The 10,744-nt window shown below is 31.9% G+C and overlaps 5 protein-coding genes across 6 annotated transcripts in view; 3 read left to right on the top strand and 2 right to left on the bottom strand.

Annotated features, from left to right (window-relative positions):
• LOC108686475 (DNA polymerase delta catalytic subunit) overlaps positions 1-3,521 on the top strand; it is a 6,426-nt gene extending 2,905 nt beyond the window's left edge. The window contains exons 9-14 of the mRNA XM_018191807.1: positions 35-337; positions 411-881; positions 982-1,388; positions 1,473-2,126; positions 2,267-2,384; positions 3,451-3,521. Of these exons, the coding sequence (XP_018047296.1) occupies positions 35-337; positions 411-881; positions 982-1,388; positions 1,473-2,126; positions 2,267-2,363 (1,932 nt within the window). The 3' untranslated portion in view covers positions 2,364-2,384; positions 3,451-3,521. The remainder of the gene's footprint in view (positions 1-34; positions 338-410; positions 882-981; positions 1,389-1,472; positions 2,127-2,266; positions 2,385-3,450) is intronic.
• LOC108686474 (ADP-ribosylation factor-like protein 1) lies at positions 3,226-5,089 on the bottom strand. Its single transcript, XM_018191806.1, has 5 exons — positions 4,959-5,089; positions 4,706-4,805; positions 4,206-4,322; positions 3,781-3,892; positions 3,226-3,642 (listed from the first exon to the last, which is right to left on the bottom strand). The coding sequence occupies exons 1-5, from the start codon at positions 4,960-4,962 to the stop codon at positions 3,433-3,435; spliced, it is 543 nt and encodes a 180-aa protein (XP_018047295.1). The 5' UTR covers positions 4,963-5,089; the 3' UTR covers positions 3,226-3,432.
• Positions 5,090-5,229: 140 nt separating this feature from the next.
• LOC108686472 (signal peptidase complex subunit 3) lies at positions 5,230-7,134 on the top strand. The gene is made up of 6 exons (XM_018191802.1): positions 5,230-5,388; positions 5,483-5,663; positions 5,923-5,996; positions 6,455-6,543; positions 6,640-6,743; positions 6,830-7,134. The coding sequence occupies exons 2-6, from the start codon at positions 5,521-5,523 to the stop codon at positions 6,957-6,959; spliced, it is 540 nt and encodes a 179-aa protein (XP_018047291.1). The 5' UTR covers positions 5,230-5,388; positions 5,483-5,520; the 3' UTR covers positions 6,960-7,134.
• Positions 7,039-9,540, bottom strand: LOC108686473 (zinc finger protein 330 homolog). Of its 2 annotated transcripts, none has more exons than XM_018191805.1 (6): positions 9,233-9,540; positions 8,497-8,667; positions 8,179-8,410; positions 7,930-8,094; positions 7,784-7,858; positions 7,039-7,529 (listed from the first exon to the last, which is right to left on the bottom strand). In XM_018191805.1, the coding sequence occupies exons 1-6, from the start codon at positions 9,350-9,352 to the stop codon at positions 7,327-7,329; spliced, it is 966 nt and encodes a 321-aa protein (XP_018047294.1). In that variant the 5' UTR covers positions 9,353-9,540; the 3' UTR covers positions 7,039-7,326. The 2 variants fall into 2 exon arrangements, with proteins under 2 accessions (XP_018047294.1, XP_018047293.1); XM_018191804.1 differs by having other exon boundaries at positions 7,039-7,526.
• Positions 9,541-9,549: 9 nt separating this feature from the next.
• Positions 9,550-10,744, top strand: part of LOC108686471 (helicase POLQ-like) — a 4,755-nt gene continuing 3,560 nt past the window's right edge. Inside the window, exons 1-3 of the mRNA XM_018191801.1 lie at positions 9,550-9,605; positions 9,682-10,479; positions 10,554-10,729. Of these exons, the coding sequence (XP_018047290.1) occupies positions 9,696-10,479; positions 10,554-10,729 (960 nt within the window). The 5' untranslated portion in view covers positions 9,550-9,605; positions 9,682-9,695. The remainder of the gene's footprint in view (positions 9,606-9,681; positions 10,480-10,553; positions 10,730-10,744) is intronic.

The following is a 10,744-nucleotide window of genomic DNA, read 5'->3' as shown; positions in this document are numbered from 1 at the left end:
TATATATATATATATATATATATGTACTTTTCAGGTATTGGTTCGAGATTATAAACTGAGGTCTTATACCCTAAATGCAGTATCGTACCATTTTCTTCAAGAACAAAAAGAAGACGTCCAGCATAAGGATATTACGGGATTACAAAACGGAAATGCACAGACACGTCGACGTCTCGCTGTATACTGTTTGAAGGACGCATACTTACCACTTAGATTATTAGATAAATTAATGTGTATTATTATCTACATGGAAATGGCAAGAGTAACAGGAGTGTCCATTTCTAGCTTATTGACTCGCGGGCAACAAATCAAAATTGTTTCTCAACTTTTACGTAAGGTAATAAATTTTCATAATTACAGAAAGAAATAACTATTTGATATTGGCAATTAAGTATATCTATTAACATCAGACTAAAGAAAACGATTACTTGATGCCAGTACATCAAGGCCATGGTACCGACGAACAATTCGAAGGAGCGACTGTCATTGAACCTAAGCGTGGCTACTACAATGATCCGATTGCTACCTTAGATTTCAGTTCCTTATATCCTAGCATTATTATGGCACACAACTTATGTTATACGACATTATTAACTATTGCTAAAAAGAAGGAGCTCAATATTCAGGAGGATCAGATTACCACAACTCCTAGTAAATCATTATTCATTAAAAATAGTATAAGGAAAGGAATTCTTCCGGAGATTTTGGAGAATCTATTGGCGGCTAGAAAAAAAGCAAAAGCAGAATTAAAACAAGAAACTGATCCTTTAAAGCAAAAAGTACTCGATGGCAGACAATACGCCTTGAAAGTGTCGGCGAATTCCGTATATGGCTTCACAGGTGCGCAGATGGGAAAATTACCATGCTTGGAAATATCTGCTGTAAGTTCTCGATATTCTCAAAACATTGAATGAAAAGAGCATTGCAAAATATATCATAAAAAATACAAAATATTCATAAATGTAATATAATAAATTGCAGAGCGTTACAGCTTATGGACGTACTATGATAGAGCAAACAAAGCAAGAAGTGGAGGATCACTTTCGAATAGAAAATGGATACAAAAACGATGCGTTAGTCATATATGGTGACACCGATTCCGTAATGGTTAAGTTTGGCGTGAAAGATATAGAAGATGCAATGAAACTCGGTAAAGAAGCAGCCGATTACGTGACATCTAAATTTATTAAGCCTATAAAGCTGGAGTTTGAGAAAGTGTATTTTCCGTATCTTTTAATCAACAAAAAACGTTATGCTGGTCTGTATTTTACGAAACCTGATAAATATGACAAAATGGATTGTAAAGGTCTCGAAACGGTGCGCCGAGATAATTGTCCATTGGTAGCGAATATGATGAATACTTGTTTGCAAATATTGCTTATCGAAAGGTACATTATTTTTTCTTCACTCTTTATCTAATCTCGTATATTTATATTATATAGATAAGTAATAAATAATATAATATTACATAGAAATCCACATGCTGCTGTAGATTATGCTAAACAAATTATTAGCGATCTTTTGTGTAATCGTATTGATCTATCTCAATTAGTCATCACGAAGGAACTGACAAAGACAGATTATGCGGCAAAACAAGCGCATGTTGAACTGGCGACAAAGATGAAGAAACGAGACGCTGGAAATGCACCGAAACTTGGTGACCGAGTGGCATACGTGTTCATAAGCGCAGCTAAAGGCACACCGGCATATCAAAAAGCGGAAGATCCCGTGTATGCACTGCAGAATAGTATTCCGATAGATACAAACTATTATCTGGAGAATCAATTGGCGAAACCTCTTGTACGTATCTTTGAACCTATCCTCGGCGACAAGGCCGAGTCGCTTCTCCTGAAAGGAGATCATACGCGTACGAGATGCATCGCTACCTCACAAGTTGGAGCCCTCGCGGCTTTCACACGTAAAAAAGAGACGTGTTTAGGCTGTAAAGCTGTTTTACCACCTGACAGAGAAGACAAGGCAGTATGCAAGCATTGCGAACCTCAAGAGGCTGAACTGTTTCATAATGAGTTGCAGGCTCAACACAAACTGGAAGAAAAGTTTTCCAGATTGTGGGCGGAATGCCAAAGATGTCAAGGAAGTCTTCATCAAGAAGTTATATGCTCTAAGTTAGTATTGTATTAATTAATATAGAATACTCTTTTCAAATAAAAATATGTTCTTATATATATTAACTGAGTTAATATTTACATGTAAAAAATAAATATGAATAACATTCCAAAATAATTATTTTCAAATATATTTTCAGCCGTGACTGTCCAATATTTTACATGAGGGTGAAATCTCGATTAGACATGGATGCGAAAATCAAACGAATTAAAAGATTTGGCGCACTGGAATGGTAGTAAAAATCGCACATCGTATAGGTAGGTTCATTTTATAAAAGCTATTACCTACTACAAACGAAATTACCATTATTTATATATAATGAATTTAATTTGAATATCTATTCGAACTATTATGAAATATTTATGTATTTCTTATAAATTATTAAAATTTAGTCGGTTGTTCAGGAAGTATAAATGCATATTGGGAAACATATTAAAAATTATCAACCGATCTATTATTTGATTTTAATTGCTGCTAATCGGTCAAAATGATCTCAATACGAATATAAAAATTATCTCACATCTCTCAGTTAAACTAAAATTTAACTCAAGATAAAATTTCTATGTACTTAAAATCATTCCTAACACTAACATGATTCTTTCGCGACACAGAATTTTATTTCGTTTATATTGTGTAACAATTTTTATAAATGCTAGTATAATGTTGCACTTGTATCCTATCCACTTTGAGTTTCATTTTAAATTTGTTTTACTCATATTGAAAAAAAATTTTACATAATAATTTAAAATACAATAAAGACAGTGGTATTATGCATAGATACGATTTAAATGTTTTGGAGTATTCTTGTTTTACGAGTTTGAACTTTTTTCGAAAATTTATTCTTGTTTGTCTAGTGATCGAGTTGTATATTTGATAGCAATATATTGTACTTGTATTCTCATTACAATTTTATAATTCCATATAAAGTTCAATTATCATGAATATTAAATGAATAGCGAGTTATTTTGAAATTGTTTAATAAATGTTACGCGTAACAGTAATAATAATACGAAATAGTTATTAGTGCAAAAGATTCTAAGTTGAAAGAATTCTCTAAGAGTTTATTATCTTAAATATAGAAAGATAAAATGATCCCCTTATTGTTATATATTTCAGCCGTTATGAAAAAGTACTGCGATTCCTCAAATATTCTTGCTCTGTAAAGGAAATATTTAAAATACAATAATTACAATAAATAAACAAAATCACGTGTCCGGTGACAACCTGACGACACATTTAGAGCGACAGTCGTGTGACTAGTCCTCTTGTAAGGCTCAAATATAAATAACTGTGACATAATATTGATCATTTTCTACTCTGTAGCGCATTCGACAACCAGTCCATGGCTTGATCAAGCCCTTCGCCCTTCGTCGCGGAAGTTTTAAATATTTGGAAGGTTCTGTTTTTAAGAGCGTCCAATCCAAGCGCTTGATGGACCTCCGCGACACTAAGGCATCCTGCCATATCCTGTTTATTCGCTAGTACTACCAAGATCGCGCCTTGTAACTCTTCTTCCTGTTTAAATACAAAATACATTTTAAATTACTTATTTTTTTTTAAAACAAATTAATATTAATGTTGTAAAATAATAGAAAAAATAAAGATTTTTTATTTAAAAAGTACTATAATTATTAATTCAAAAAGTAATATTACTTGTAACATGAGAATTAATTCATCCTTTGATATGCCTATTCTATCTCTGTCTGCCGAATCTACCACGTAAATTATCGCATCTGTATTGGAATAGTAACACCTCCAGTATGGTCTAAAAGTATAAATATATTTATTTAAAATATATTTTGAATTACAATGACATGTACTAAGGTTGATAATTCAAGACATTAACTTAACATGCATCAATATTCATGCATGTACCTTGCTTTCTTTTCTTTAATGGAAATTGAAAAAAGAAGACACAATAGCCATAAATGCTAACATACATCAAGTAGATATATATAATAATAGATATATATAATATTAAATCTTGGATAGCACTGATACATGTGTATGAGTTATTGAAATTTAGGATAAAAAAATAGTTCTAAATTTTAAAACCAACTTTCACAAGTTTGACATACCGTATACTCGTTTGACCACCGAGATCCCAGACTTGAAATTTTAAATTTTTGTAAGTAACTTGTTCTACATTGAACCCTATGGTTGGTATTGTAGTTACCACTTCGCCAACCTGTAACCTAATAAACAATCAATTAAAGAACTTTGTTTATAGTAATTTTATAGTTGAAATTTTATATGAATAAATATATATATATATAAATATATATATTTTTTTTCATCATTGTAGAATTACTACTTTTATATTTATATCATAGAATTATAAAGTATAAATTATATTAAATTATATTATTTATGATATTCATAATATTAATGTGTAATTACACAGCAAATAAGAAATAAATTATGTTTAAAATGCCGAAGATGTAAGAATTCAATTTAATCATAAGATAAAAAGATCTAAAATATAAAAAAAACTTCAAAAAAGTTAGTAGTAATTAGATGCACTATGTAAACACAAATGACAGCTAGTCATCGAGATAACGAGACTGTCAATGCAAACCTGTACAAAATCGTGGTTTTGCCGGCGCCGTCCAGGCCTAGGATCAGGATCCGCATCTCGCGGCTACCGAGCAGGTTACGAAAGTAGCTGAGCAACCCACCTGTAAGGAGATATCGTCAGAATCTCGCGTAAGAAACCGTAAGGAAAACTACCTCGATAATCGGATAATTGCGTGCGATATTCAGTTCCTTTTTTTTTTTTTTAAAGAATAAATACATGGCACAGAGCGAGAAATCGCTCGTTGTTGACTCACCCATGCTGACGTATCGTTAACTCCGAGTCATACAGGACTGTCCGATGTTTATTGTCAAACTTGATAACCATAAACGTGTCCAAATAACCGGGCCGCGCCAACCCTCCCTCGCTCTGCTGCATCCACGGTATACGACCTACTTCAGTCTTCAGTCTGCTCGCTGTCAGGGCCGCCAACGTGCCACGCGGAAAATTGAGATTTCGAAAGTCACTAATCAGCCGGCTCATCGCGCAGGGATTCGCGAACGGTCATTGCACTTTTTTTAACCAATTTAGTGCGTTCCCAAATTCATCGAGAAAAAATTATTTTAACCTTCCGTCGGTGCATCTTTTAATTCTCCCTCGCAAACGCGAGCACACCACTTGGCATACGACGTATGGATCCATTTACGAACGTAAACCGGTGACCGTGCACGTTAAACAGTAAACTGGTGACGTTGAAAGTTCCAATCAGGGAAACAATGCGCGTTAGTTAGAAATTCGTTGATCTACAGCTGTATTGATTGAGTTGCTTTAATTTAATAGGAACGCCATAATTATTGACGATTATTGACGGCACAATAATGCACACGTTCCTAACACGAGGAAATGCTATCTTGGCATATACGTTAAGCGTTTCGGCCTGCCTCACATTTTGCTGTTTTCTCTCGACAGTTTTTATTGATTACAGAGCGAACGCTACGTTAAATACAGTTAAAGTTGTCGTGTAAGTATCAAATGTGAATGTATAAATATGATGTGTCATATAATTTATATTACACAGTTTATTTCATTTCAATTAAATCACACTTATGTTTTTGTCAAAAGGATCCATATTGTATTTGTGAGTCGTACTGTGCAAGAAAAATTTTTCTACATTGTCTTAAATATACAAATATTGAGAAACTAATATATCAAGATTAATGCATGTTACATATAATTTTCCATATTTGCAATTGCTGTAGTAAACTCACTTTATTTTACAGAAAAAATGTACCAGATTACAGTGCATCGAGAGAAAAGAACGACTTGGGTTACTTGACTTTTGATTTACAAACTGATATCCTTTTCACACATAGTATTGTATAAGTGTCTATTATTAATTATTTTATTTATATGAATTCAATCTAAATTATATAATATCTAATCATCTTATGTAATTTACATAAAAATAGCTCAGCATTGATAAAGATAATTAATTATACCTCATCTAGATTTCTAATAATGTATTCGATTTACTGAGGATCCAACTCCAAGTCAATGGTCTGTTTTGTTTAGCTACAAAAGAAGAGTTAAAATATGCAAGAAACGCAGCTAAAAAGAATAGACTTTGACTTGAAGTCAGGTCAAGTCAGTAAATCGAATACACTATAACTTTATAAAAAAAGTATCATGAGTGAAGATAACTTATTTTGTTCTGTAAAATAACATATTTTATACTGAGAGAATCATGTTCAACTTTCTATTGTTTTTTTAATTCATATATTTTAAATTATATTTACCTTATAAAACTTTTACATCTTACTCCATTGTTTAATTGGAATGTTAAGCAATTATTCTTATACCTCACAGCAGAATATCAGACAGAAAATAATGAATTTAATCAAGTATGTCTTTATTTAATCAACTTTAATTTACAATATGTATTCTCCTTTTTTTTTAATATAAATTTATTTTAAATAAAATTTATAATGTGTTGACAGGTAGTATTATGGGATAAAATAGTTCTTCGTGGAGATAATGCTGTTCTAGATTTCAAAAATATGAATACGAAATATTACTTTTGGGATGATGGCAAAGGTCTCAGGTAGAGTTGATTATTGTGACAGCAAAGTTTTTCTGCAATTTTTGTTAATACACAGCAAATACGTTTTTTACTTTTCATTTTTACAGGGGAAATAAGAATGTAACGTTAACATTGTCCTGGAACATTATTCCAAACGCTGGATTGTTACCTAGTGTTAATGCTCTTGGTTCTCATACTTTTGCATTCCCGCCTGAATACACAACATTACGCGTATAACGTATATTTAAATGTATATGTGTTACGATTGTATAATATGATTTTGTAAGACTCTTATTTAAATTGCATAAAATTCATGTACAATAAACAACGTTTATTTCTTCACGGTCATTTCTTTATTATATTCAACATTATATTTGCTCTCAATTTGTTATTACTAGTTTAAAATGGATTATCAAATTTAAATATTATGCATATTAAATGTATGTATACTTAGGAATTGGAAATCAATTTATATTTTACAAAATATTGAAATTGTCCCTCTTTTTGAATTCTTATACTTCTTTTCGCATATTGTGCGTGATTTAACTTGATAATTGATATTTCATTTTCAATTATATATTTTATTTTGCACTGTAAATAAATGCTAAGCTTTATTTTTACTATTCTCTGGAATTTCTTGCATTGTGGTATCTTTCTTTTCTTCGTCCGTACTTGTGGATTCATCATCATCGTCTTCTATGTCATCCTCATCATCATCTTCATCATCATCATCATCATCATAATCATCATCATCTTCATTGTCATTGGAGTAGCTAACAGTTCCATAACAAGACTCCTGATTTCCTGCTGAACAAAGAAAATCTTTTCTCAAAGATATAAAAAAATGAAAACAAATATATTCCTAATTTTTTTAGGATCTTGAATGCTCATTTCTATCAATGCAGATTAACTTTAATCTCAATTTGAATTACTTTATCTTTCTCTAATAACTAAAACTAAAAAAGAATAAAAAGTAAGTCAAAGTTCATCATTGACAGAAGATTATCTTTACATTGATAGAAATGAATATAAATTTTCATTAAAAAAGAATCTTGGTTTACCATAATTATATCCGTTTTCATCATCAGATTCAGATGGACCACCTTGGTTTTGTCTACCAAACTTGTGATTTCTCGCTATAAAAGAAATTCGAATAAATCAAACTTAATATAACAAATTTTATAATAATATACACGTAAATGCTTACTAGACATGCTTAGATCCTTAGTCTGTGATGTTTCATAGCTGCACTTTGGACAAGGAATAGGTTTGTTCTTTTCATATTTAAAGCCTTTTCTACGAACGTGATCTTCACAATAACATGTCTTACATCTAAGACAAGAGTATTGTCCCAAACGATTACATGATTGGCCTGGAAATTTTAATTTACGTTAAAATACAATTGGAAATTAAATAAGAATGCAATGTCCCTTATATATTATATATCGCCTATTACATTTGAAACTTTCTGCTTCCAATACTTGGCACGATGCTTGATGCTCAAATTGATCATCCTCACATAAAAAGCAACCACAGAATGAACACTTGAATATTCTTCCTCCATGATCCCAAACGCCTCTCTCGCATTCCTGGCAAATGGCGTCCATCAATGGACAGATACAAGCGTGACTAGTGAGACAACGTCTTCCATGACATACCCAAGCTTCGCAGTGATCGCATATAGCTCCCTAAAACATTTCATTTGTGAGAGATAGCATATCCCAATAAATATTTAAAAAGACAGCTCTATAATATAATAAATAGATTTACTTGCCACCATTCCTAATCCTGTGGTGAAGATTCCAGGATGACGCACCACGCAATCTCCTGTCTTCAGCATGCATTTAATCTTGCCACAATGCGCACATATGGGTAATCGCTGTAGACTCTGACAGAAATAACAAAAGGCACGACTCTTTTGCTTCTTGTTGCATTTGTCACATTCCTGTGAGATAAAATAATATTAGAATCATGAAGTAGATTATTTTAAGGTTTGTTTTTTATTACTGAACTGCATACAGAAACTTCACTCACATATACCCAGTATTATTTTATCCTTGTTTAACATTTGGACTATATACTTCAAAATCTCTCTGAGGAAAATTTTATTTGATACAATATAAAGTTTTTTTTACTAGGGTTAAAGTATATACACTTTCAGAGCTTAAAATGAGATAGATACATGTATGATATTTGACAAAAGCAAGAGAGTTCTAGTACACAATCTAGTACAAGAACAAAAAACAGATCTCTAGTACATGCGTTACTTGTACTATATATTTTTCAAATAAAATTTTCCTTGGAGAGGACGTTTTGGAATGTAGCCTTTGTGAACAACAAGGATAAAATGATAATACCTTGAATTTGTGATCACACCCTTGTACTAGACTTGCAACTTTCATTTTCACTCTCTCCCAATTTCAAGCATATACCTAATTAATCTAATTTCACTTTAAATACAACTGTAATAATTTAACTATAAATAACAATTACAATCGAGAAATACTCACCATTACGGAGTTGCAAGGAAATTTGGCCAGGTCAATCTGCTCCTTGGCAGCTCTGATCTCCTTCTGCCGAAGTTTCTGCTTTTCTGCCTTCTTCCTCTGCCCAGTTTTCTTCTTCGGCATTTTGTTCTGTAAACGGGATGCGTACCGCAAGAAACCCGACCTTTCCGGCTTTTGAAATTACAAGAAGTGCATATAAATCACTCAAAGTCGTGAGAGATTGCAACAGGTTATGGTTTTGAACGCACACCACGGAGAGCGGAATATGGACATCATTACGAGAGTCAAGTGATCGATATTACGATATTTGAACTGTGACAGCTGTTTGATCAGAAGGGTTATTTTTTAGAGTTGCTGTCTGATATTGTACTACAAGGTATAAAATTAATTATTTAGCATTTCATTTAATGGAATGAGATACTATGAATATAAATAAGAAAATTCTCTTTCAGAATTAATTTGTTAAATGGAAGCATTGAATGATGGTAAAGAAAACCGCCAAATATCATTGAATAACAATGGAAGGTCTAAGTCGCCGTGTGCCATTGAGTCCCTGTTACTGCTAGATAATACGTTATTATGTAATATAGAACCTGACAATGGATTATACGTTTCAGTAGATACTCGCCAGTCCTTCCAAGAACACAATGAGACGGCACAAGTTTCCAAAGAGTCGTTGCAAAGCGTTGCAACCAATGCAACAGCTAGTTCCAAAATATCATTCAGCGTGTCTCCTAACGTGAATGAATGGCAGGACAAAACCTTAATGAATCAAATATTTGCTCAATTTGATTCACAGAATGAGGAAGAAATTAATTCAGAGAGTTGCAATAATATAAGCAATTATGATATATTTGATACATTTTACAAAGAGGATACAAGATTTGACTTAAACAATGTAAATCAAAATGTGGAAAAAGCAGATCAATTGCATAAAAATGTATTACATCAAGATAAATTAATGGATGCATCGTATCCGTATTTGCATATCACAAACTTTGGTGACGATACTTTGAAAGATAATGATTTTAAAAAGGATGATAAAAATAGTTCACCAATTTTAAAAACTAAATCTAGATCCTTAAATGAATGTAAAAGCTTAAAAAAAAAACTACGTTTTTCTAATGATGTATTAATACCAAAAGAGGCAAAAAATGAAACAAATTCCACAAATTGTTCTTCATTTTACGGTTTACCAGATACTGTGAAAAAATTGATACAAGAAGTCAAGGGAATTTGTGAATTATATCGTAAGTTCACAATAATATATAAGTCGAATTTATAAGAAATAAGAATGATTTTTAATGTTAATTATTTTATACAGAATGGCAAGACGAATTATTAAAATTGGCTGTTAAAACCAAAAAGAATTTAATTTATGCTCTGCCAACAAGTGGCGGCAAAACTTTGGTTGCAGAGATATTAATGTTCAGAGAGATTATATGTAACAAAAAAAATGCCATTTTTATACTTCCATATGTGGCCTTGGTACAGGAAAAGGCATGCTACTTTGAA

The sequence above is a fragment of the Atta colombica genome, unplaced genomic scaffold, assembly GCF_001594045.1.
Source record: "Atta colombica isolate Treedump-2 unplaced genomic scaffold, Acol1.0 scaffold183, whole genome shotgun sequence".
Classification (NCBI taxonomy): domain Eukaryota; kingdom Metazoa; phylum Arthropoda; class Insecta; order Hymenoptera; family Formicidae; genus Atta; species Atta colombica.
Note: the sequence above shows the minus strand (reverse complement) of the source record. Positions and strands in the feature narration are given on the sequence as shown.